The 26,117-nt window shown below is 44.7% G+C and overlaps 3 protein-coding genes across 4 annotated transcripts in view; 1 reads left to right on the top strand and 2 right to left on the bottom strand.

Annotated features, from left to right (window-relative positions):
• Positions 1-1,461, bottom strand: part of npy (neuropeptide Y) — a gene marked incomplete at both ends in the record, with an annotated part of 1,970 nt that extends 509 nt beyond the window's left edge. The window contains one exon of the mRNA XM_083646185.1: positions 1,274-1,461. Coding sequence (XP_083502311.1) covers positions 1,274-1,461 — 188 coding nt within the window. The remainder of the gene's footprint in view (positions 1-1,273) is intronic.
• An 11,107-nt stretch (positions 1,462-12,568) lies between these two features.
• Positions 12,569-15,870, bottom strand: fam221a (family with sequence similarity 221 member A; the record flags this gene model as incomplete). Its single annotated transcript, XM_083645984.1, has 5 exons — positions 15,754-15,870; positions 15,182-15,355; positions 14,785-15,049; positions 14,546-14,678; positions 12,569-12,636 (listed from the first exon to the last, which is right to left on the bottom strand). The coding sequence occupies exons 1-5, from the start codon at positions 15,816-15,818 to the stop codon at positions 12,569-12,571; spliced, it is 705 nt and encodes a 234-aa protein (XP_083502110.1). The 5' UTR covers positions 15,819-15,870.
• Positions 15,871-16,158: 288 nt separating this feature from the next.
• Positions 16,159-25,863, top strand: ccdc126 (coiled-coil domain containing 126). 2 transcript variants are annotated; one of them, XM_083646174.1, is made up of 3 exons: positions 16,159-16,423; positions 22,441-23,135; positions 23,290-25,863. In XM_083646174.1, exons 2-3 carry the CDS (start codon positions 22,898-22,900, stop codon positions 23,529-23,531), a joined length of 480 nt encoding a protein of 159 aa, XP_083502300.1. In that variant the 5' UTR covers positions 16,159-16,423; positions 22,441-22,897; the 3' UTR covers positions 23,532-25,863. The 2 variants fall into 2 exon arrangements, with proteins under 2 accessions (XP_083502300.1, XP_083502299.1); XM_083646173.1 differs by having other exon boundaries at positions 16,159-16,448.
• The last annotated feature ends 254 nt before the right edge of the window (positions 25,864-26,117 follow it).

Below are 26,117 nucleotides of genomic sequence, written 5' to 3'. Positions count from 1 at the left end.
AGAAAAAAAGACAAGAGAAGAAGAGAGACCTGAGCTGAACCAAACCCATCGGGGGGTGGTGACTGAATATAAAAGACTATTACCCTGTATGCCCTTGTGTCATGTGTCCTATTGGAGCTTAGTGGAAAGTGGAAACTGAACACAACAGGAGCAGACAGTTCAGTTCTGCTCCTCAGATGATAAAACTCTGCATGTGTCTTGTGCACCCCCGGGTGGCTAAAAGACACCACAGCATCCAAACCCGTGACATTCAGAAGAAAGCTGAAGATTGGGATTAGTTTGCCGTGTCATACCAGTCAGTCGTTTCTCCAGCTTCTGGGCAGGAGATGAACAAGCGTGTATTGACTGTATTCCCTCATCTGTACCGAGGTGAGTGAGATGGAGTAATTAGGAGTAACAGCAGGATCCAGAAAGCAGACCAGCAGGGTTCAGACCAGCAGCTCCCACAGAGACTCTCAGTGGGATTATATATATGTTGCCAATTGCTTTTCCCCTCTTGCGCATGATGACTCTCACCCATGCGCTGCTCTGTTATATTTGTGATTACTATGCTGCGATCACATTGGAGCATGACATTCCAAAACTACAATGTGTTTGTGGAGCCTGCGACCTCCCAGCCATGAGGATAAACAATCCTCCAAAATTAAAGAAGATCATTAAAACCTTCAACCTTTCCCCACTCAGCTGAAGTTTTCATTGCTGTGTCCATTATATGCAGGCTCTCTTGTCTGAGGGAAAACAACATAGCATAGGCTAATTACATAAAACATTAAACTGGACTATGTGAGGGAATTGTACTTAACATAAAAATGTTGTTTTAATTTGACACTAATCTCTGGTATAATGGAATTGCAGCAGTTATAAATGTGATAGAGTCACAATATGCAATGCATTAGAATAGAATAGAATAGAATACAATACAATACAATACAATACAATACAATACAATACAACACAATAGTGGGACTGTGTCAGTGGGACATAGTCTTAATTCAGTAATTCAGTAAATTGTAACCTCTTCTCCAAATTTGATGGGAATTTATGTAGGTTTACATTTTCTTTCAGTTCGAGAATAATTGAAAGCAAATTGACTCCAATCAGTTATGTTCTATTAGATTATATTTGATTATTTGTGAATCTATCCATATTATAACTGGTGCAATATCAGAGAAGATTGGTGTCAAATTAAAACGTTTTATGTTTAGTAAAATGTCCTTATAGTCCTCCAGGTGAATGTTTCCCCCATTAGTGCACAAACCTTCACTTGGCCTACCTCTGTCTTGTGATGAGGTTGATATAATGTCTCAGGGCGGAGTAATACTTGGACAACTCGTCCGCTGGAGCGTCCTCGCCCGGGTTCTGGGGTTTGACCGGGTATCCTTCCGTCTGGCTCCCCAGGCAGATCAGCGCCCACAGCAGGAACCCCAGAGTCCCCAGCCAGGTCACCAAGTTAGGATGCATCTACAGCAGGTGAGGATGTCCAGGTCATGCGCATTTTCCCCTCAATGGTTTTCATTTCACTTAACAGTTTAACTCTGAGAAAATCTGCTTCTGCCAATGCGACATAGTCTATTTTTGTTTATGCATGCCAGTAACTATTTTTCTTTCACTCTGCTTCAGAATAGACGGTGTGACATATAGCATCTGAATGCACTCAAGCATGGATCAAGTTTACCCAAATTGTTTGATGCCAAATAAAACAAAATCGTTTGTCGAGTAAAAGAGTAAATAGAGTACAAAAAAATAGGGTAGCCTACTAAACTTTGAAATGTGGGCCCTCTTGTGCTGAGATGCTCCATTCAAAATGACGAGTTAGAATTTAACTCATTCCAAACCCCGAGCTCACCCGGAGCCAATTAGGCTATGGTCGAGAGACTTTAAAATCATTTAGAAAGTTGTTCAGCACTTAATGGATAAAGCAGCAATTAGGGTACTTACAATTACCGGTGGGTTTCAGGGGTGTGCGCGTTGTGTCCTCGGTCGTCTCTTCTGCTCCTGTGCGCTCCGTGCGCGCTGGTTTTATATCTGTGCGCCACACGTGTCCCAGAAGAACACGCGTCACAGAGATGCGCTCCGTTTAGCGCAAATCTCTCTGCCTTTCTCCATGTGCGCGTCACGTGTGATGCTGTCATCGCAGTGTTTTTAAAACATGTTTGCACTAGTTTTAAAGACATGTCAATAAAATGACCAACTAAAACTAGATTAACTCATGTTGTTGATATCTATGACTTGTCTCCAATGAGACCAAGAGGTTGAAAATTATGTTTTTAAGATTATGCATGAAAAGAACAATTGAACCGCAATGATGACATTTAGGAAGGAGCAGGTCACTATAAATTTACTCTTTAGTATCTTATTAGACACACTGTAAATCCATAGAGGAAAATTATTGAATAGGTGATTGTTGAGTATGCACCATAAAGCAGTAAATTGATATGCATTGCATAATATATTTCCACACACAGTCTAAAGTTGTATTTCAATTGGGAATTAAGAGAATGCTATTCCAGAACAGATGAGTTGGACATTTTACAGGGATGTGTCTGATTTAGTGCAGAAATAACGATCGGATATTAAAATTTAAATCACAGCCTTTAATTAGACAATCAGTATTTAATGTATTCATATACATTTCCATTTAAGTTACACATAATTATTGTAGATATATACACAGACAGCCACGATATTCAGATAACCTGTAGCCTGCATTTGCAGCTCCTTTCTATCTCACACTGTGTCCTGCGTGCAGGACCACGATAGGTTTCTACAGAGTTGCCTTCAAAATGTGCATCAAGATCAATCTGATGTGTCCTATAAGTCTGATGTGTGTCCTATAGCCTACTGTAAGTATCTTTGACTTTCTGTTCATTGAATGTAAGCCTGTGTATCCATTCATGAATATACTACAAGAGTGCATTGCTTGGCCAAGAAATATGTGAATACATCATTTAAGATGACTTCTAACGACTCCTGGCTCAATTTTTGATCACAAGTATAGTTATCTTCAAGTGGTTCACTATATTTATCTTTTGGCTCAGTTAAAATCCATTCTACAACACTATCAATATTGGATTGGATAACACACTAACCGCACTCACACATTTAATTTACAAAGACACGGACAAACAAACAAATACGCAGAGACACACAGCTACAGATACAGATTCAGACAGACACACACACACACACACACACACACACACACACACACACACACACACATTTGTAAGTCGTGTATGGAGGAAGGGGGTGAGAAAGCAATTCACAATCAAGTAGCGATTCTTGCAAGCACGTGTGAGATTAATAATCCCATCTGAAATCATAAAAGAGTAACCTGCAATGGGAGGCAGAAATGTTATTCAGATGAATGAGTCTCCTATGGCGTCGCCCTGAGTGATCTGGAATAAAAAGATTTCAAACAGACTCTGTTCACGAATGAATTTCCGCAACGTCTGATCGAATCAGTCCACTAATTTTGTTTGACAGTTCATTCCGTCAGATGGAAAGTGAGACTGGGACACTCAAGGTGAACAAAAGACCCTCCATCTGAATATGTTATCAAGACACGTCAGCCAAACATCAGCCCAGATGAGCCCTATATATCTCCCAGAAACCCTCTTAATAAAAACACTTCAAATAGCACTTCAACTGACGTATATAGCACCACCAAGTGCTTCATTTAACTCCCATTCATAATCTTTTGTATACCAGCCTCTTCTCTCGCAGGCGTATTCTCAAAATCGGCAATCTTCACTGGTGCCGGTTTTTAGGTTGCACAGAGGCTAAGGTTAAGGGCTGTTTGTATACCACAGGATGCCATAGGGAAATGGGGAAAGTAAGCAGTGAATACATGCAGTGACTCACTTCAAAGGTACACCACCAGCAAACAGCACCCTCCTCCAGACAGTGAGTCACGTAGCGGAAGTTTATCAAGCGCGCGGCAGGGTTAAGGGGGCAGTTACTGTTCGCCTAAACATTAGAATATAGGCTAAGTGATTTGTGGTCATCGGGGGCCAGTTCTAGCATCAGAAACAGCTGTACCTGCTCGGGTTTCTAGGCTGCAGTGTCCTAGAGTTTAGTTGTGTGATTAGGGTGAAGACACCTCACTGATGAGAGAGGTCAGAGGTGAGTGGCATGCCTCATTCAAGCTAACAGTCTTGACAAGTGTGTAAATAACAGCTGGATGTAAGAGTGATGGAAGGGCTTCTCGTGGAACGTCCTGTCAGTGAGGAACAGGAAGATGAAGCTACAGTTGGCATATGATCACTACTGAACGAGCGAAGAGTGGAAACATGTCGCCTGGTCCGACAAAACCAGGGTCAGAATTTGGCATGTAGTCTTACAGTAATCCATGTTGCTCCACCCACTCAGCCGATCTGGGGAGAGCCGTAGACTAGCATAGGCTCCCTCCGATACATGTGTAGTCACCAGCCGATTCGTTTCACTGGCAGGACGTCGCGCATGGGAGGATCACTCTATCCCCCCCGGTTCCCCTCCCGCCGCACAGGCGCCACGACCGACCAGAGGAGGCGCTAGTGCAGCGACCAGGACTCATACCCCACCGGCTTCCCACCCGCAGACATGGGCAATTGTGTCTGACCAAGCCGGAAGTACCGCTGCCGGTAATTGAACCCGGGGTCTCTGCGGTGGCAAATGCTTGAACATCTACACTACCCAGAAGTTCTCCTAAAAACGTGTGATATTGTTGTTGACCAGGTCCCTTCATGGCCACAGTCTAACCATTCCCAAAGGGATACAGTATTTCTAAGATGATGCATCGTCATCTCAAAATCTTTCCAGGAAACATGACAGTGACTTAAGTTCACCACACTCAGTATCTCAACCAGTTTACTTTTGGCATGAGGTGGAATGGGATGTTTGCAGCATTTAGCGTGTTATTGAGTAATCTGCAGGAACCGCATGACGGTATCGAGTCAACGTGCACCAAGGTCCATCTGGAACATCTCCAGCACCTAGCTGAATCCATGGCTTGAATAAGTCAGGCTGTTCTGGAGGCAAAAGAGGTTCCTATGCAGTGTAGCCTACTTAATAAAGTGGCCATTGAGTGTACATAAAATAGTTGTGTAATAGTACAGTGGTGTCTTCCCTGCATCAAAGTGTGTGAAAGATTATAGTCGATAAATCAAACTGCAGAAATTTGTCACACACTGGATGAAATCTCCAGATCAGATTTGGCAGGAATTTCACTGGATTGCTTTACGGCATAGAGGGAAATTGTTTTACAGCACAAAACAGGAAGAAGCACTGTTTCCCTCCCCCCCAGCACAAACAGAGCTAAAACTGTCAGAGTTTCTGGCAATGGCATACGGTGGAAGGAGTGGAAGGCCAATGGAAAAACGTCATGCTGTAAAGCAGAAGAGAAAACAAACGCCAGATAGTGACATCCTGTTCTCGAACCAACAGGGTTAATGGGAAATGTAGTCTTGAAGACCTTAGAATGGTATCAGACCATCCTCGATGCCTGTGATTTAACACGAATGCAGGCGAGGGGCGTAAAAGGTGTGAGGGGGGGGGGGGGGGGGGGGGGTGCAGCCCCCTTGCTCGGATCATCCATTTTCAAACTTGCCCTTGATTTTGATGTCAACTACACACCTGTAAAGTTTAGTGACTGCATCTTGCATCATTTTGATACTATTGTGCAAAATCTGTCCATAGACAAACATCTGTACTACTCCTCAAAGTACTCAAAATGCTTCTGTGGTAGTTCCCACTACAATAGTGTCTCTGGCTAAATGTGGTCTGGTACGGCTCTGGTCTGTGTATATGTGTGTGCGTGTGTGTGTGTGTGTGTGTGTGTGTGTGTGTGTGTGTGTGTGTTTTAGGACACTGTGTCAATGACACACACACACACACACACACACACACACACACACAATCTAGGTTGTCTGCACCACTCTGAGCTCTTATCGACACTTGAAAGAGGTCTCTAAATTGTGCTTCTCTAAATAGGGTTTGGCTTAATTGACAGCCTTTGCATGCAATTATTGAACTGAAATAACATCTCAATAACAAGCTTCTCTCCACTTTATTTTAGTTCAGAGCAAATACAACACGATAGTTCCAATTTCTATCACGTTAATTGAGTCCCATTGAAATTGGAAAGAGTCTCTCTGTTAATTTACCTGCGTGTCTAGTGTTCCTCTCTGCCTCCTGTGTGTGTGTGTGTGTGTGTGTGTGTGTGTGTGTGTGTGTGTGTGTGTGTGTGTGTGTGTGTGTGCGTGCGCATGCGCATGTGTGTGTGCGCGTGTGCGTGCGTGTCACATCTGCTTTCGGTTCAAAAGCGCCCTATCACGTCACCCCTCTTGAGGAAGTTCATATAAGCTTTTTTCATTGGCAGGTGGAGAATTGAACTGGTCGCGGCGAAGCGATGACCCCCTGGTTCGTCTCAGGTGTGACCCGGTGGGTCCATGAGCCCCGGGGGACTCTGATATTAGGAGACCAACCGGCACTAAACTTTGGTTTAATACATGTTGTGACAGACATAACCTATATGGGTGTTTGTCACACTGCTAAAAATAGAAAAATCAATACTTGAATCGACTTGAATTGACTTGAGTCCGATCCAAAGTGCTATGTATTCATTTTGGAGGAGAAAATCATTACTTGTGGATCATCCTATCTCCACACTTCAAAGGATGCTGTTTATAAAAGTTATTCACGGGCACCGCTATGAAAACTATTTTTTTGTGTGATCATTTGCAAGATTAGATCACAGTTTTTTCAAATGGTGGACATCTGATCTTGAAATCAATATTGTAAATTGCAAACGGGTGAAATTACTTGTGGAAACCAAAGCAAAAAACAACAACAATATAATCTTGATCAATTGCCCTTTACTGTAACAGATATTATGTTTGATTGTCAAACTATTTTCGAGGTTTCATGTCAAGTAGCTGGTGGAAGTTGGGACATCATGTTGAGGGGAGAGATGGGCATAGATGCTGCCAATCTACAAACTCTGCTGAGCGTGGAGGGAGTGGCCTCCATAATCCCTTATCGCTTCCTTTGGACAGAATTCTGCTTTCTAGTTCTCTCTTCAATTCCCTTAACTCTGCCTCTCCCCCCCGGTTTCCTTTCTTTCTCTACACCGTGCCTCTGTTGGTCCATCTCCTGCTCCTGATTCCAGGCTTCTCTACCGCCTCTATCTCCGCCCCACCCACCCACACACACACACACACACACACACACACACACACACACACACACACACACACTCATTCAGTTCTCTCATGTCCTCTGGCATCACATTTAGTGGCCCCATTAAGCATCCGAGGTGTCATTATCCAATCAGCTTTTGTGTGACATCAAGAGTTCATCACGAGACAGGATGTGACACGTGCAGATGTTTCCAGCATGGTATTTGCTTTTTGTAGCATTTCCAAGCAGACATGATTACTAGAAAACTTCAAAGACAAGTCATTGGTGCAGTGGGATGCAGTGTGTACGGTATTTGTGACTATACGTGTACCATAGTATGTATGTATGTATGTATGTATGTCTATCTCGTAACGGGACAAGCCCCGTCTTTTATTGTCACACGAACACCACAATACAAGCATGCGGCCACAACACACTCATGCTGACGGTGGCCGGTGAAAAGTGTCCTCTGCATTTAACCCATCCAGGCATGTCCTTTCCTCCGGGGGGCAGGCCAGGAGCAGTGGTCGCTTTCTCGTACAGCGCCCGGGGACCAACTTCGGATGTTGTCGTCACTGGTCGGATGACGATGACGATCTGATCTTCTGCATGTTTTTAGTGGGGGGGCTATATACGGAGGAACCCCCTGGGGGAGCACGGGGAGAACATGCAAACTCCACACAGAGAGAAAGGCCCTTACGACGAGATACCCCACCTGGGCAGTAGGCACTGAAGATATGGGGGGGAACACAACCACAGCGCCCACAGTGTCCCAGGCGAGAATCGAACTCAGGACCTTCTGACTGTGAGGCGACAGCTCTACCACTGAGCCACCGTATGTATGTATGTGTGTGTGTGTGTGTGTGTGTGTGTGTGTGTGTGTGTGTGTGTGTGTGTGTATGTACAGTATGTATGTATGTATGTATGTATGTATGTATGTATGTATGTATGTATGTATGTATGTACGAGACACAACAAGCAATAAGGCAGTAGAGTGATAAGACAAGTCAGAGACAGTGGCATATTCACTGACTGCACATAGGTGCACATGGCATGTGCATACTTTAGACATACTTAAACATAGTCGACGTTCTGTTTGCACAGGTGCAAATATACCTAATTAAACATACAATTAAACATTAGACATACGTAATGGTAGCAGCTACAGTACGGTACAGTATAGCTACTCCACTATTTGTGTATGTTAAGGAGTCTCGTGGCCTGCGGGAAGAAACTGTCCCTCAAGCGATTTGTGCGTGCTTTTAGGACCCTGTATCTCCTCCCTGAGGGTAACAGGGAGAACAGGCTGTTGTGGGGATGGTTTGTGTCTTTGATGATCTTCAGGGACCTCCTGAGGCACCGCTGATTATACAGTTCCTGCAGTTCTGGCAGCTCACATCCTGTTACGTGCTGGGCCGCGCGCCTCACTCTTCGTAGCGCCCTGCGGTCCATGGTGGTACAGTTCCCGTACCAGGTGGTGAAGCAGCCAGTCAGCAGGCTTTCAATGGTGCCTCTGTAGAAGTCCCTAAGGATTTCTGGCCTTAGCCCAAATTTCTTCAGGCGCCTGAGTCCGTGTAGTCGCTGTTGGGCCTTTTTGACAACAGTGGCGGTGTGACCGGCCCATGTCAGGTCCTGGTGGATGTTGACTCCCAGGTACTTGAAGCTGTTCACCCTTTCCACCACTGTGCCCCCCTCCTGTAGTCTACAATGATCTCCTTGGTCTTGGAGACGTTCAGAGAGAGGTGGTTGTCCTGGCACCATTGTTCCACCTCCTCTCTGTAGATTATTTTGTGACACAAAAGGTGACTATCACCACCGGCCCGCAAAATTGCGACTAACACCGCCGAAGATACTGTAATGCCATCAAATGTTTTGTTTCTTTTGACTTCTTTTACTGTCTATGGATTTGACAGTCTTGACTGGTTCAAGTAAATTGTCAGTCTCTCAATGCCACTTGTATTTTTGTCACCACTCTTATCTATGGAGAAATTATGGAACTGTGTTCCTCCTCTCCAGTTCAATCAGTCGGTGCTTACCACCTCTCATGGGGGCAATTAAGTGTTTCCTTGTGAATCTAATCTTCTGTGTTTGCATCATGATTTGCAGTGACAGATCTGTCACTCACGTTGGGCGTGGTTCCCATGGCAATAAGGGAAATGAAGTCGTTATTCTCTTCAACCAATGACCAAAGTAAATTGCCTTTTTGCCTCCTAAACAGTGTTGCTATGGAGAGGCAATTACCCTAAGCACAGTAAGTAAGGCCTTTACCGCTTCAATTAGTTGCCCCACCCCCACCCCCCACCCTCTGGGGAAAAGATTTCTAATCCTCCAGGAGAACGTGTATACAGGTGACCTATTATGCAAATGTATAGTTCTATATTTTATTATTTTATTCTGGGACTGCACTAGAGCAGCTTTGTCTGATTCTCAGTGAGAATCGTAATAGGTCTGTATTATGTAGTAGTATGTGTGTTGTGTGAACTGTCACAATTTTAAAATGTGTGAATTTAGTAAAAAAAAAAAAGTACAGCCTGTAAAGTCTGGTAGAGTAAATTGTGACATCACACACTCAAGGCTGGCTCCATAGGATCCCATTGGCAATGAGCAATGAGCATATAGGGTAATCTGGTCTAAATATACATGACACAAAATATAGAAAAGTATAATAGGACGCTTGATTGTATGAGTCAACAGAGCTGTTGTGATGTGTACTTTGTGAAGGAGAGACATGAGTGTGACTGACTACAAGGGTGCAGGTGCAAGGTGCAGGTGCAAGGGTATGAGGGTGTGTGTGTGTGTGTGTGTGTGTGTGTGTGTGTGTGTGTGTGTGTGTGTGTGTATACTGAATGTATGCTATGGTGACCTGACACCGCTGTCATCGTATGATGAGAACGCTGAATCAGAAGTGTCAGCTTTCAGATAGGATCCCTTCCACCGGCTTCCTCTCCAGAGACCCAGCTGTGTCCATGCCCTCCCTCAGGCGTCTACCTAGCTGCTTTGCCTCCAGACCACCTGTTCAGCACGCGCCCGCACACGCACACGCGCACGCGCACGCACACGCACACACACACACACACACACACACACACACACACACACACACACACACACACACACACACACACACACACACCCACACACACACACTCAGTTCTCTCAGGTGGCCGCTGGCATTACAACACAGGTGAAATGAGATGTGCTGGCCGATGCTGCCATACCAATGTGACTCTGAGGGAACATCTGAGTGGGAGTGAAACCCCATTTTAGAGACCCGTTAATTTGATTTCTCAGTTAAAGTCGTTTGAAAGTGGGCCAACATGACCCGCTCTCTGTGCGGATTAAATCAGCTCTCATCATCGCTGATCTGCCGTGAGGAATGGGATTAATCGGAAACAGTTGATCTATCTGCAAATTATAACCTGCTCTCATCATAGACACGTAGCTCCATGGTTCTGCTCTTATTTTGGTAACGTGCTGAGTGGGTGGCGTTCTCTCATCAAGAGAACATCAATCAGAAACCTGGGGGCGCCCTGGTGGCTCACCAAGCACAGTGCGCGCGTACCATGTAAAGCTTCTGGCATACTCTTCGCGCACGCGCTGGAGGCGGGGCTCAGAGGAGGGCACGCGCACTCTGCGCGGGCCAAAACAGAACATACTCAGTGCGCAGCTCCAGGCTCCAGGCAGTCTGAATGAAATTGAATGTAACGTTCCCAATTCTATGTATTAAATTATAAAAAACGACCCCTCCACATTTGGGAAGGCTAAGCCACACAACTAGTTCGTTATAATCGAACAGCATGCTTTGAAGGCGACTTTACGACGGTGAGGACTCAATCACAGCAGATATCCGCTGATAGCCTACCACGGAGATCTCAGGCACAGGCAGCAAAACCGACGCGCTGATAGAAAAATCTCCATGGACGCGCCGCGCTGCGCTCAGGCCTCGCCCCCCGACACGCCCCGTGCCATGTCGTCATAATCGCCGTGCGCCCTATGCGCTTGGCTGGGCGCGAAGAGTATGCCAGAAGCTTAAGGCTCAGTCCTTCCCGCAGCGACCCGGGTTCGAATCTGGCCCGTGGTCATTTGCTGCATGTCCTCCCCTCTCTCTCCCATACCCCCCTGTCTCTCTCACACACCATCTGTCAATAAAGCATATACATTCCTGGGGAAAAACAACAACATACAAACAGACAATGGAATAAGCAAAACATGAGACACACATGATTAAAAAAAAAAATCATTAATGCAATAGTCCTTGTACAGTGAATTGTGACATCCCTATTGCATTAATGACCTTTTTTTTTTATCATTGTCTCATGTTTTGTTTATTCCATTGTTTGTTTGTATGTTGTTGTTGTTTTTCCCCAGGAATTTATATGTAAACCAGAAATTGTTTGTTGATGGAAAGAATGAAAATATAATTACATACATATCAACACGTTAAGTTTGTTTGTGTGTGTGTGTGTGTGGGGGGGGGGGGCGTATTCCTTCAATATATTTCAATCAACCATAACATTTTAATAGATTAAAAAAAAACATATTACAATGTTGTTTAGATTAGAGAAATTCTACCATACTTTAAATGTGGTACATTTGTGCATACTATGTTTTTTTTATGATGGTTTTTGTAGCAGATATGGCAGCTGTACAATAATGAATACAAGAGATAAGAACATCTCCTCCTGACCTATATGTTCATGTGTAGGCTCTGTAAGTATTAAAATCAATTCAGGCTCTATCACACTTTGATTTGTTACGGTTGTGTCTCATAAATTTACAAGGAAGGGTGGGAAAAACATCTGTAGCCGACTGGAGTTCTGTGCCCCATCATGGCCACGCACTGTGTGTTATTGACTGTGGTTCCGCACACGCAAACCTCTGATTGGATCAATACGTTGTCAGTTAATTGTCGAGCTGTGAAGACGTGAAGATGCATTATTGTTGCCTCTTGTTGGTTAGTATTGACGGAACTGCTGCCTGCCAGGAAGCTCACTTAGGTTCTAACCCAGTTGATTTACACCACGGCATCACTGGAGAGAGGAACAGCAGATGCTGAGCACAAACCACAGTGTATTACAGATATGCAAATTTGACTTTCGTTCAACCACTAGTTGATGAGTCATTTAATAAACTCCTAAAGCTTGGTCAATCGTGTCAAACGTTATCACAAAAACAACCAAAGGCATTTCACTCGAAGAAAGAGAAAAATATTCAATGCAATCACCAGAAACGCTTTTTCCCTTTTGGAGGCGTTTTAAAATGTACAGATCATAAGCAGATTATGAATTATTTTGATGTGATAAATGTTGATAGTTCATACATTTGCAGTTGGTGGTATTTGACAGATTGGGCTCTTTGGTGGAAGGTTCACTGATGGTTGGATGTCTTACTGAAGACAGAGCTTGATGCTTTAGGGGAGGCTGGGTTGACCCTTGATGCTGAGCCTCTCTGCCTGGCAGCCATGTTCTCTGCCTTCAGCTGAAAAATACAAAGCAGGGAAATCACCTTTGGAGGGACAAAACTAATAAGTAATTTATAAATAGCATAAATAGCGTCATTAAATAGCACTGCAATGTGTTGTGGTGCAGTAACTGCACCAGGCATTGCAACTTTGATGGTAGACGGGGCCATAAGTCAAATGGGTACGGAACAGTGTGTTTATGAGCAGTCTGCTGAATTTGAAATACAATTGTCATAAATCACAATACTTTATTTTCACGAGAATTCCAACCATAAGTAACACAATGACAGAATTGTCATGGATTTCACACACTTTCTGTAATAAAACATCTAAAAGCGTGACGACTCCCTCGCTCTCCTGCCCTGTCTTGCAGGAGCCTGGTGTTGGGCTCGTTAGGCTGATTGGGTGCACTTGGGCCCAGTGTACGCGTGGGCTTAAGGAGACCTTCAGACCAGACAACAACACAACCTACAAGAACTGAACAAAAGGTGCATCGGTGAGGAGGGAGAGAGACCGAATGGTGTCTGAAGGTCTTCTTAGCCCAATAAGTGCACCGGGCACAGGTGCACCCAATCAGCCTAACGACCCCAACACCAGGCTCCTGCAAGACAGCCAGGAGAGTGGGAGGATCGTCACAAAAGCTCAAATCTTTTCAGATGGGGGTCTGTGGTCTACTTTGTGTCAGTTTAGGGGTCCTTGATGTGAAAGAGTAACCACTGCTCTCTAGGGAACTCAATTCAGTAGCACTGTATGTGCACAGTAATTACTACATTTTCTGATAAATCAGTCTGAAGCATATTAAATCATACATAATCAACTACAAATAAATGCACAAAAGTGTTCCACATCAATGCATTCCTTTCCCCATGTATTCCAAAAGACCTCTCATAACGTTGCCATTATGTCATTATTGATTATTGGGCTGATACAATTTGTAAATGTATCCTCTATTTAATTAGATCCATTTGTTTTGTCCATTCCAAGATTTCAAAACACCTCCATTACAGGTAGGTAGGTATAGAATACAGACTATTCTATAAGAGTAGACCTATGTGGTCTAATTAGATGTGTTTTGAAGCAGTATGGTTTTGCTGGTGGAACTCCTGGAACCTGTAATAAACCAAAAGGAAAGACTTGTATGAGTAGATTAAACTAGGCAAGATCATGGAAGTCAAGCCAAGTCGTCTGTGTGACCCCTGTATCCATGTGACATAGATGAGTTTGAGAAGAATAAGGTAGTGTTTCCAACACATCACATGCATATTGGAGGTGGTCTACTCCTCAAGCTCCCGCAATTGTAAAGTTTTACCACAATATATAGAGAATATATGGAGAGAGACAAATATACAAACATACATACAAACACAGTCTAGGTGGGAAATCAATGAATTGGTCAATTGAATGTACGGGGTGCAGATGCAGTTTGTGGGCGTGTCCTTTACTCGGACCCCAGTAAGAATAGCTGTAGCATTTGCTGCAGCTAATGAGGATCCTAATAAACCAAACTAATTATAAACTTTATTGCACTATATTGCATTAGTGCTCCATTCTGTGCACTCGTTTGTTCAGCGGTGTCACTCCACTGCTCTCTGCTGCCCTCATGTGCCCCTTAAGAGACATTTCCACACCCAGTAGGCTGTCTCAGTCTCCTACGGTCTGACAAAGGCTGCAGGATCAGCAAAAGTAAATAATGTGAGAGGACTAATGACATGACGGTTGAACCTGTTAATAAACCTGTCCGGCCGGCCAGGAGGTGAGGTGACACCAGGCAGAGAATGGAGTACCATCTACATACCACACACACACATGCACACGCACGCGCACGCGCACACACACAGACACACACACACACACATTTTGCTATGTGGGGTCATTAACATGGAGCTACCTGATGTATCACATATCTGGTGCATGTGGCTCTCTCACCTGAGCCACTGGCCTCCAGTGCGAAGTAACCATCTGCCAGGGAGCTGAACCCCGTCAGCCCCCCCATGGAGGCATAGGGGACATCCCTGCCCACCGGCCGACCCCGTGCCTCCCTCTCTGCTTTCGTCTCAACCTGCAGGAAGGAAGTAACAGCACAGTAACTTAAGGTCAAGTTGTGAAGCCTTTTACCATATCTGAGGAATAATGGTAGCAAAGTTGATACAAAATCTGGTACTCACCAGTGTGTGGTGGGCGGAGCTTGGCTGGCCACACCCACAGGTGAAGGGGCTCTGGAAACCAGAACAGGAGGAGCACTTCTTGCACAAGTGCCCAGTAGCCTCACTGTGATCTTGAGGCAGGTGTTTACACCTGCAGCGGACAGGCTGCGACCCACTTTGGGGGACGTACTGGTAGGCGGGACAGTGACAACCCCTGACCCGGCACAGGAGGGCCAGGGGCCTCTCAGGGGGAACCACGTCAAATTCTGTCTTATGTTGCTTGTACCTGGAAGAGATGTACTGCTATATTTAAAAAGAGATAACAGCTGGGTGGATGTGTGTATGTCTGTATATGTACTGGAGGGAAGTCTGGGTGGGGGGCTGATTTCATGACATGTCTTCCGGTGGAGCGTGCTACCTGTGGGTGCAGAAGCATTGTGTCTCAGGGCCAATGAGTTTGCAGTCGATGCCTCCTGGCACCCCGAAGCTCACATACAGCCTGTTGTTCACTCTCTGAGGAAGCACCTTCCTCTTGTACTCCTCATATTGCTCTGGAGTGAACAGTCTTCCTCCATCATCATCACCCACAATCCTAGAAGAGAAACACACCAGCGTAAAACCACATCAAGCAAAGCTACACAGTCAAGATTCTTGTCAACATGACGATTTATCCTACTTAACTTACACATCAGCAATGGGGTCCTACTGGCAAAGAAGGACCTGAGCATCTCTGTTACACATGCACAACAAGCTGATTACTACTAGGCTACTACTAGCTAGGTGATATATCCTTTTGGTATCTTCTAAATTCAATTTGAGTTATAAATGAGCAACGCCAGATAAAAGACCTTGACAACTGTGTTAGCAGTCACATGATTGTGCTAGCTGTTGTTGTTGCTTGCTAGCCCTAGCCCCAATGTGAATGAAAACCTCTCAGTCTCAGGTAAGACTGCAGCTAGCTTCTAGCAGTGCCAACAGAATAAGACCAACCTTCTGTACTCCACATAGCCATCCACTGCCTTTAAAGCTGATTTATCGACACATATTTTCTCCATTGTCAAACTGACAGAAAGCTATAGTATCATCATGTGATGACATCAGTGTTTTGTCCCCACAGAGAGGTGTTAACGTTGCCATGGAAATGGTCGCAGCCTTCCCTCTATCGGGTACAAAGCGAACTGCAAGTAAATAATGGTTCACACCGTGTTCACAATATTCCTAAAATAGTCATGCTAAAAATGGGTAACCTGAATAATGAAATACATTTCCCATAATGCCATAGCGATGACGCACGCAGTGCACGTTCACGGGAACCATGACAGTCACGCATTAGTTGCATGCGCGGAGTCATATAGCTGACGACTTTTGACTGCAAGGACCTCCTGACTGTTGTTGTCGAAGCCAAAGTAAAAGTCGACGCTGCTAGGCTAGCACGCGGACGGAAACCTCAGCATGTAGCTCGGCAGCTAGCTAAGTTTTTAACGGAGATCGCGGGCGGTTCACGGTATTTCCCCGGCCCCGGCCAGCCGTGACAGACAGACAGCAACACCCCGGGGTTACCAGCCAAACAACAAGCATCATTCAGTGTCAGCCAGAGGCAGCAGCTGGAGCTCTCTCTCTGTCGCCCCGTGACTGTTTATATTCCAGCTTCAACTACAAGGTAGCTTTTCAATCAACACATTTAGGTAAATATTAATCTGTTTAAGACTACTCCATGCAACATTATTTGCAGATGGTTTGCCCTTTCCTTTACGGTGGCTGACACGTTTGTGTGTTGTGTTGTCGAGCTAACATGGCAAGCTAACGTTACCATGTTAACTGGAGTTAGAAGATGCTTAATTCACATTAACGTAGCTAGCTTTTAATGGCATTCTGTGAAGCTGATCTAATGTATTGGTTTATGGAACATCAACTTAACTTACAGATTTTCCGAGAACCTTTGCTAACTTAGTTAAAAGTCTTGAAACTAAACGTATCATCTGGTGTTTTTCAGTCTTTGTCAGAGCGTTTGTAATGTCAATATCTTTTAATCGTGTTGAGAAAAATATTGTGTAATTTACGGTGACAAAGTCAACCCTGACTTTTAAAGTAAGTTGCTCCTCGACAACTCATGAAATGTGTGCGTGTGCGTGCAGTCTATCTCTGTAATAGTGACATTTTGTGCCCATGTTTGTCTGGTCGACTGAATAGCCTACTGCTGAGCCTACCAGCTGTTGATTATATTGTCACAGTTGGCAGTGGTGGTCAATGTTTAACCTGTGGGGTTATTTCACTGACACGGTCAAGTGAAAACTGGCCTGCGATTCCTATCGGCGGTCAATCATTCCACAGGATGTAGGCTACACTGTTCTGTATGAGTAGCCTGCCAAACCAGTGGGACATTCATTGTTCAAAGCCTTAGCCTATAGAGTGTGCATTTCCTCAGAACAATACCCAGGCCTACTGAATAGCCTGACAGCAGCACAGTGGAAGTAGCATAGATATCTGTTCTAGCTGTCAAGTGTCAAGCATACGGTTATATAATAGACAAGATCTGTTGTCAGACACATGAAAATCATTTTGAGTTTTCTATGATCACATGGCCATATAGAAAACACCCAGTGTTGTGGTCGAGTCCAAGTCTGAGTCACCAAAGAAGAGTCAGAGAGACGAGTCGCCATTACCTTAGTCTGAGCCCAGAGTTACTGAACATGAGTCCAACATGAATTCACGTGTAGGTGGAACACACACGCCTGCCTTAGCACAAAATTGAATGTCATTCATGTCACAGTATTAATATATTTATAGCTATCAATATCTTATGCCAAATTTAGGGCCTCTTACAATTGTAAGGAAGTTGTGGTTGAGTTTCGCTGGATCCTAGGTAAGAGCTTGCTTCGGGTGATCGATCAGAACCACAAAGATGTCTTTCAGGCTTTATTGAAATATCAGGCAGATAGATGCAAGAACAGAAGCAACATACAGGGAGAGATAGAGAGAGACAGCAGGGATAGCATAGCATAGTAGAACATCGCTTTTATACCCCACACATTCGAGGTATGACATCATTGATGACCTCACAAGTCTGACATCACACAATCACAATCAAGACCGTCTGACATCACCGATGACCTCACAGGGGGAACTCTGACATCACCGATGACCTCACAGGGGGAACTCTGACACCGATGATGTCATCATTGGGTCGCGTGCACAACTCCGGTTTGTGGGCGTTACCCCACGAAGAGGCCTGATCTCAGGGCCTTTTGGAGCCTTTTCTACAACAATTAACATGTCCGATTCCAAGTCTCCAACCTCCGAGTCTGAATGCCCAAGTCCGAGTCATCAGTTCTCAAGTCCAAGTCGAGTCCAGGACACGAGTACTATAACACTGAAAACACCATTGGACAAGGGCAACAAGGACTTTTCGCCTTTCATGTGTTCCGGGTAGTCATGGTGAAACCATTTCCAGCCACACAAACTAAAGCTTATATTCTGCCTTCAAAGGAAACTCGTGGGCTTGTGGTTATGGCATAGGAAGTCTTGTACACGAATCACGATATCGTGAAATCTGAGCTTTCAGAAAATTTCACTTTCTTAAGTCGTGAATACCACAGGAGGAAGGGGCGCAGTGTTTGCTATGGACATAAAAGGAAAAAAAACATTCAAGTGCAGGACTGACCATTCCGTGAAAACCGTCTATACAGCTGAGCAGCGAAAACAAAAGTAACGATGTCGAGTGAATATTTCTGCAGTTTGCCGAATGCTGAGAAAAAGGAAGTGCTGTGGGGTTGCGCTCTGGTGAAAACCGTCACGGCCCTATTTTGAAGGCAGCGATAGTATTCTTAGTGGCTGATAGATTTGTGTCGGCTCGGCCTGGCCGTCAGTTTCGCTTCCTCAAAAGGCGTCAACCGTTACTTCCATCAAGGCTTTGCGCCTTGCTTTCTCTTTCCCAGTGTTTGCCTGCTGATGCATGGTGCTTATCTAGTAGCACAAGCGCACAGGTCATAGGAAGGACATGTGTGTGTAGTATGGATAGAGACTAGGAGACATCACTGGACGGGTTCTGTTACTTTTCTTTTCATAATTTATTCCCCCCCTCATTCAGTGTCCCCTATCTGACCTCAATAGGATGTGACACTCCCACGCCCATGAGAGAGAGCAGAGAATGGACCCAGTGACAGGATGTGAAAACTGAGATATTATCGTCTAATTTCCGCTCTGTGTGCACGGTGCATTCATCGGCTATTTGTCAGGTCATTGACATGGGATTAGAAAATGAATAGGCGGTCGTCTAATACCTCAGCTTGTTACCGTGTCGGCCATCCCCTATGTGGAGCTGCAAAGTGGGTCCTGGTATGAAATCTAAACTGGTAATCAGGTTTCTGGGATAAGGAGCTGAAACAGTTCCTTGATGAGCAGCAGGCTACTGTGCACCCTGACCCAAAGCACATGCTTCCCTCACTAACAGGTAATGAGTGTGGGAAGCCTGCTGGATCTAGCCAGGATTGAGGAGCTGGATGTTCTTATTATATCCAGTGCATACAGTTGAGAGAGAGAGAGAGAGTGTGTGTGTGTGTGTGTGTGTGTGTGTGTGTGTGTGTGTGTGTGTGTGTGTGTGTGTGTGTGTGTGTGTGTGTGTGTGTGTGTGTGTGTGTGTGTGTGTGTGTGTGTGTGTGTGAGAGAGAGAGAGAGTTGGAAAATACTTGTGTGTGCCCCCCCCCCCCACAAACCAATAAATCTTCAGCCACTCAAAATAGAGGCCTGAAACAAAAGCTCTCCTGCTGAGTGAGGCTATGAGATGAATCCTCAACCTGCATCTAGAGGGGCTTAAAGCCGCCCCCCCCTCCACTGTATTTTGTCATGTTTAATATATTTCGTGTGTTGCTGCGTCCTGCTCTGCTCTGTTGATTAGCCACAGGGTTCGCCAGTGTATTTTATTGAAAAAATAACCTTATTTTGGGCTCAAAGTCCTAAAAATAAGCTGTTGGTAAAAACGAGTGATGACATCAGACATTGTAGTGGTCTGACGAGTGACGATATTCAGACACTACATTACAGTATGGAGTTACCTCTGGCGTTACCTAGCTGTTAGCTACATTACGTGGTAACAAAATGCCACTGAATGGCCAGTTTGATATAACTGCCGTTAACCAGTTTGAGTTACGCTCGTTCCATAAAACCCACCAGCTTTGATATCTGTTGGCTAGTTGTTGATATTATAACAATATTGTGGCTCTAAAGCTAACGTTTTTCTGGAGATTCGGGTAACTGTCATGGCGGCGCGTCTGTTTCCGGTATTTCCGTTCTGGGCACAGAAAGAGTTGAGCAAAGAGAGAACAGACACACAGAGAACAGCGGTGCTGTCGTTAATGCTGCAGTGGAATAATGCGTGGAACAAACTAATCGCTTCGGTTCTTATCAATTTAAGTTCTTTGGGGAAAATGATGATGTGCGTTGTTGGTACAGCACGCACACATGTACGTTTTTATACAACATAAACGGTTATACAGGCAGGAGAAACTGACTGGCTTTAAGGAGTTGATGGCTAATGCAGTTGTCCAATTGCCTTGTTTTTGGTTCTCTTCACCGAGCTCATTTATGCTCCATGCATCCGTTTCAAACGATGTAAACATCACTGCCCAGTGCCCACATACTTCCATGCGTCTTTCACGTTGGTATCATGTTAAGCAATACATCCACTAGTGGGCAGTAGAGAGTCGAATGTGTGAGTGCGTGTGTGGTACTGCTCCGTTTATCTCCGTCCGTATGCGTATCCGTATTTAACGTTGAGCATAATTGGGCCTTTAGTGGGTCAGCTCGCTCATGTTGCTCACCTGCATCTCTCACCCTGCTGAGCAGAGTTTACATCAGCTGCTACCTTGTGAATTATTTACCAACTCATTACAACAACAGATTACTGCTCAGTTTGAGCTCAGTGCAATTGGTGTCATGAGAGATTAAAATCCTCTTTGCAAAATGTATGTATTAAAGGTGAAAATTAAAGGGATACTCCACTTTTTCGGGAGTTTAGCTCATTTGCCACATCCCTCCCACATAACCAAGATACACCATGCCTTACCGGCCGGCACTGTCCGTGCGGTTTACAGTGAGCTACAGTCGTGAAGTTAGTTAGTATCGCCATAGAATGGAGGGTAATGGTACAGCTGTTAAAAATCCGCCTAAACACACATCTCACGGCACCAAAATACATGTTGTGCTTCGGGTACTCACCACATGATGAAATGTTAATCCAAAATGCAGTGCACATAATCTGTCTTTTTGGCAGGAAAAGAGGTCGGCAGCCATGTTTGGAAAGTAGTGCCGGCTACCTCTTTTCCTTCCAAAAAGACAGATTATGTGCATTTTGGATTCATATTTCATCGTGTGGTAGGCTTGCCGCGGTAGTCGGTGTTACCGGTGTTACACGGTGGTGGGGCATACACCGATTACATAATATGCCCAACGGTAACACCGTTAATTTTTATGGAGGAAGAAAGAAAGAAAAAACTCTGCCCGCTCATGCTAGTTTCAGCGTGCACCGGCGTAAATTACAAGCGCTCCCTCTGGGCTGCAGTGTGGCTGCACTGTGACAAACTATAGCTGGCTAAACAGAGCTGTGCTGCAGTGTTGAGATTTTGTTTGTTTTGTAAAGGCAGAGGAAGAGCTGGAGTTGCTGTAGCTAGTCTAATCATGGAGCGAGCGAATCGCAGCTGAAGCACATGGCTAATTAATATGGATGTTAACATCCATATTAATTGCTTAATATGCTTCATTTGCTTCAGCTGTGCTCACCCTGTACTTTGCTAACTTAGCATCGATGCTAGCGGGACTTACCCAGCTATCGTCATTGCCTGCTTACTGCTGCTTGCTGGTAATGTTAATCCCATGTCAGAAAAAGTCTCCAGATTTGTCGCTAACGTTAGTCTCTTCTGAGAAAGATTGTCTCCAGGAGGGTCTGAAAAGTTGTCTCGAGTTGGATGCAGCCAAGTATTGTGAGGCAGCCAGTGTTGTGACTGTGAGCATCCAAGCTAACACAGCAGCGGAGAGGAGCTGACTGACTGGACAGCTGAGAATTATTATTAATTTTTTAATATTCTTTTAATATTTGATATTATATTATATATATATATATATATATATATATATATATATATATATATATATATATATATTATTATTATTTTTCCTAACCTTTATTTACCCAGGCAAGCAAGTAAGAACAATTATACAAAAGCAGCCTGTACGGATGCAATATGCTGTATATATTCATACGATGTTACCGGTAACACCTGTGTTGTCACGTGTTTATTACCCGGTGTGAAAATGACCACACCGTGGCATCACTATCGTGTGGTGAGTTTCCCGAAGCACAACATGTATTTTGGCGCCGTGAGATGTGTGTTTTAACAGATTTTCAACAGCTGTACCATTATCATTACCCTCCATTCTATGGCGATCCTAACTAACTTCACGACTGTAGCTCACTCTAAACTGCGCGGATAGTGCCGGTAAGGCATGGAGGTGTATCTTGGGTATGTGGGGGGGAATGTGGCAAATGAGCTAAACTCCCGAAAAAGTGGAGTATCCCTTTAAAAAAAGGCCTATGTTGTGCATTTGTAACGGCTGTATGGTTTGTGCGTTTGGTTCTTTTTCCCCCTTTCTTTCTCAACACGTCTTTTTTCTTCCTCTTTCCAGTTCTCAGTTGGGCAGCGATGCCTGTGGACCCGCGGGTTCAACAGCACACAGTTTGCCACAGTGTTTTGGTGCCAGCCGTCTTTCAGCCAACACACCTGATCCCCGCCGGTACTTGGGCGCGTCAGCTGCCGTGTCGTGTCCCCAGCCCTTAGGGGCGGCAGGATGGCCTAGCGGTCAGCGAGACTGTCCTTTAGCTGCAGGAGCGCTCGTGTTGGAAAGCACCTGTCCTGCTGATGTGTCCTCGAGCAAGAAGTGCTGAGATGTAGCTCATCCCTGACCGGTGACCTCACTGTGGAGAAGCAAAACTGAATAGAGAATTTCCCCTGGCCCACCCCTCTCTTCCCCTCAAATCACGTTTTAACCCTCCCATGTCCAGTCCTCCCTAGATACCACCTCCTGCAGTCCTAAGCTCCATCAACCGGCTAGCCCCCCCCCCTCCCCTCCCCGCCTCAGTACCATGCTGGGCACGCTCCTGCGGAGGAACATGTCCCAGAGGCTGAGCATGCTGCTGCTGCTGTTCGGCCTCGTGTGGGGACTGATGCTGCTGCGTTACACCGTGCAGCAGCCTCGCCACCAGAGCAGCGCCGAGCTACGCCAGCAGATCCTGGAGCTCAGCCGGCGCTACGTCAAGGTCCTGACCGAGGAGAACCAGAACGCCCCGGGCGGGCCCCAGGGGACCTCCATGGCTGGTTATGGTGAGCCCTTTTTCAGGGAATTAACTTGCTTTAGAGAAAGATTAGCACACAAAAACAGTATGTCTCTTTTGTGCGAAAGTCTGGCCAAACATTGCTTTCTTTTTGTTGGTTCTCATTGTCTTTCTCTCGATGTCTTTCTTTTATACACACACAGCTGATCTGAAGAGGACTATAGCTGTGTTGCTGGATGACATTCTGACGCGGCTGGTAAAACTGGAGGGGAAAATCGACCTGGCGGCGAACGCATCTTCCACTAACACCTCCCACGCTGCAGGGGGCGACCTTGCCTCTGCGCCAGCCGCCTTACAGAAAGCCTCGAAGCAGGACAGCGACCCAGGGACGCCCCGCCTCCACCCACACATACCTAATAGGCCTAGACTGCATCAAGGAGCGTAGTGTCAGTAGATATAGAGTGTTATTTTTAACGCATCACGCTTTCCCGGAGTTAATCACTGATCTAACAATATTAGAATCATGAAAAGCAATAGGAAGGAGTATGGACGTCCACTAACTTAAAACACGGGATGCATTTTGGAAATGGTCTGCCGACTCGGAAGAAATGAGGACTGCTTGATGCTCTTTCCTTTTCATATGCTGATATTTATTTTTTTACCAGGACGATCCAGCACCTTTTTTGATATTTACATTGCTGACCTTCTTTCTTTTACATTTTAGCTACTTTTTATGATGGTGTCATGAATGGAAATTGACTGACTGTTTGCAGCAAAGGTGTAGAGGTGAACAACACTCATGGAACAGTCTCATATGTTTTACTGTAGAAATGGCTAAGAACGCTTCAGTGTGTACAGCGCCTACGAATTTGCAATACTGCTTCAACATATCAAAATGCTGAACTAGATAGTACACTCATGGTAGTAAACAAAAGCTGCATTTCAAGTTGCAGCTGGTCCAATTGCATAATATAGAACACTTTTAGCTAATATATAATGATTTTATGGATAAGTAAACTATTGTAGACCTGAAAGAGATAATCCAAAGAATGTTATTTGCACTCCCTGTGAAGGCTGGTTTTAAATGTGTTTACTTTGGCTGTAAGTTATGTAGAATATGAGGGAACAATGTTTATTTGCCACAGCATACATGACAAAGAGCGTATGTGTTATACGTATGTCTCAATTTCAATCCAATATTTAGCTCCCATGCTCAGTATTTGGAGCCGTTTTATTTGAGATGTGGAGTGGATTGAACGTACTGTATGGTCGATATTTAGCCCGGTAGTGCTGTTAGGATGACTGACCTATTGCTTACATGTGTTCAGGGTTCATATTGCACTGTGACTCCATAGGGATTCTCTAAAAATAGGCTCATCCAACTTTGACATTAGGGATATTTAAGGGGGACTCACATATCCATTCTTCCAGCCTCCCTGCAGTACAAACTGACGTGGTTTCTTTAATGCCAAGAGTCTGTACCCGGGGGAAGAGAGGCTTTGTTGCTGATGTTGATAAGCTTGATGACATAAAGGTGATGATAATTGAGCAACTCTGTGAGGCAATCAAGATGGGAAATATTGTCGTCGATATGACTTGGGCAGGGTTCGAGTTATAATCTGAGCTTTGTGGGGGCCCCTAAAATCAAATCTTGGCCGTTTGAAGCCAGATTCAGAGGAGTATCCAAATTTAAATTAACATTAGAATTAGACTCTTGTGATGTCATTATTCAGTCTTACTGTTAACCAGCCATTTCATTGTAGTGAGGCAATTTTTCACAAAATAAAAACCGATTTGAATTGATAAATGTCCTTTGTAATAGGTTATAATGGCAGTGTAGTATAGTGAAGACTATCAAAGACTGGATGCTGTTGAGAAAGATTTAAGGCTTAAAATGTCTTTGCAAATTGACATCGGAGAGCTTTGTGCAAAGTTGCAGGCCCACTGTTGCATCTACGGGTAGTACCATCGTTAGTGGCCATTACTATTGTTATTATTGCTACTAGTTACTGGGAATACTCGCACATCTCTCTGAGGCTGCAGTGTGTGGAGTTAACCGCGCTATCAACCCTGCATCGCCCAGAGATGCGGGACATCTTCTCAATTTGTGGGACGTGTGAAAAAGTCATGAAAATGCTGTGCAGTCCCGCGCAAAGCGGCACATCTGGTCACCCCAGATACAGTAACAGTATCCCCTTGATTCAGAGAGAGATTGTAATAGAAAAATTGCTTTACTATCACAAGATAAATACTTGTATACCGTATATTCAAAAAAGGTCATATTAGAGACCCCCGGGCCCCATAGGTGTTCATGTTCGTGGGGTCTCAGACACTCTTTATGGGAGCTGAGCCCCCATTGCCCCCCCATAACTCGAGCCCTGGACTTGGGAAATTGCATGGTACAAAAGCAGTGTGGATGGCTTATGAGGAACAGAATTTAGCGTGAAACCTCATCAGTCATAGTTGCCCATTTACTTAGCTTCAAAATGTTGCCCAGATTTCATGACCCCAAGTGTGTTTTGAAGCAAGTACAGTGAATAATTGAATTACTCTGCTGCTTTGAGCGATGCCAATGTACTTTGCTTCAAATATGGTATAAGGCCGATTTCAGCTGTCCTTTAACACCCAGAGGTGTCATATTCGTTTATGTTCATGGACATTAAGGATTTTAACAAAACAAGCTTCATGGATACACAAAGTTACTTTTGATCTCAATGGAAAAATAAGTTGTTCCCCTTACAGATTTTTTTTAAATCACAGATCCTTGTTCCAGTGAATCCCTGTCAATTAAATCAGATGAAAAAAAGGTATTGTCATTCTGGTGTTCTGTCGTGCTTCAGCAGCAGAAAATGATTTTTCCTACCATCCAAATATTAGGCCAGTGGTCCCAAAGTGGGGACCTGGCTACAGAGGTCCTTGAGATGGTTCTAGGGGGAGCGTACCTATGTTCCCCGGGTCCTATATTCCCCGGGTCCTATGTTCCCCGTTTTTGTGGGACCGAACCTAACCTCCCCCAGACCCTAACCCAAAA

This window comes from Poromitra crassiceps (genome assembly GCF_964638095.1).
Source record: "Poromitra crassiceps genome assembly, chromosome: 11".
Taxonomy (NCBI): domain Eukaryota; kingdom Metazoa; phylum Chordata; class Actinopteri; order Beryciformes; family Melamphaidae; genus Poromitra; species Poromitra crassiceps.
This window is presented reverse-complemented; position numbering and strand designations above follow the sequence as displayed.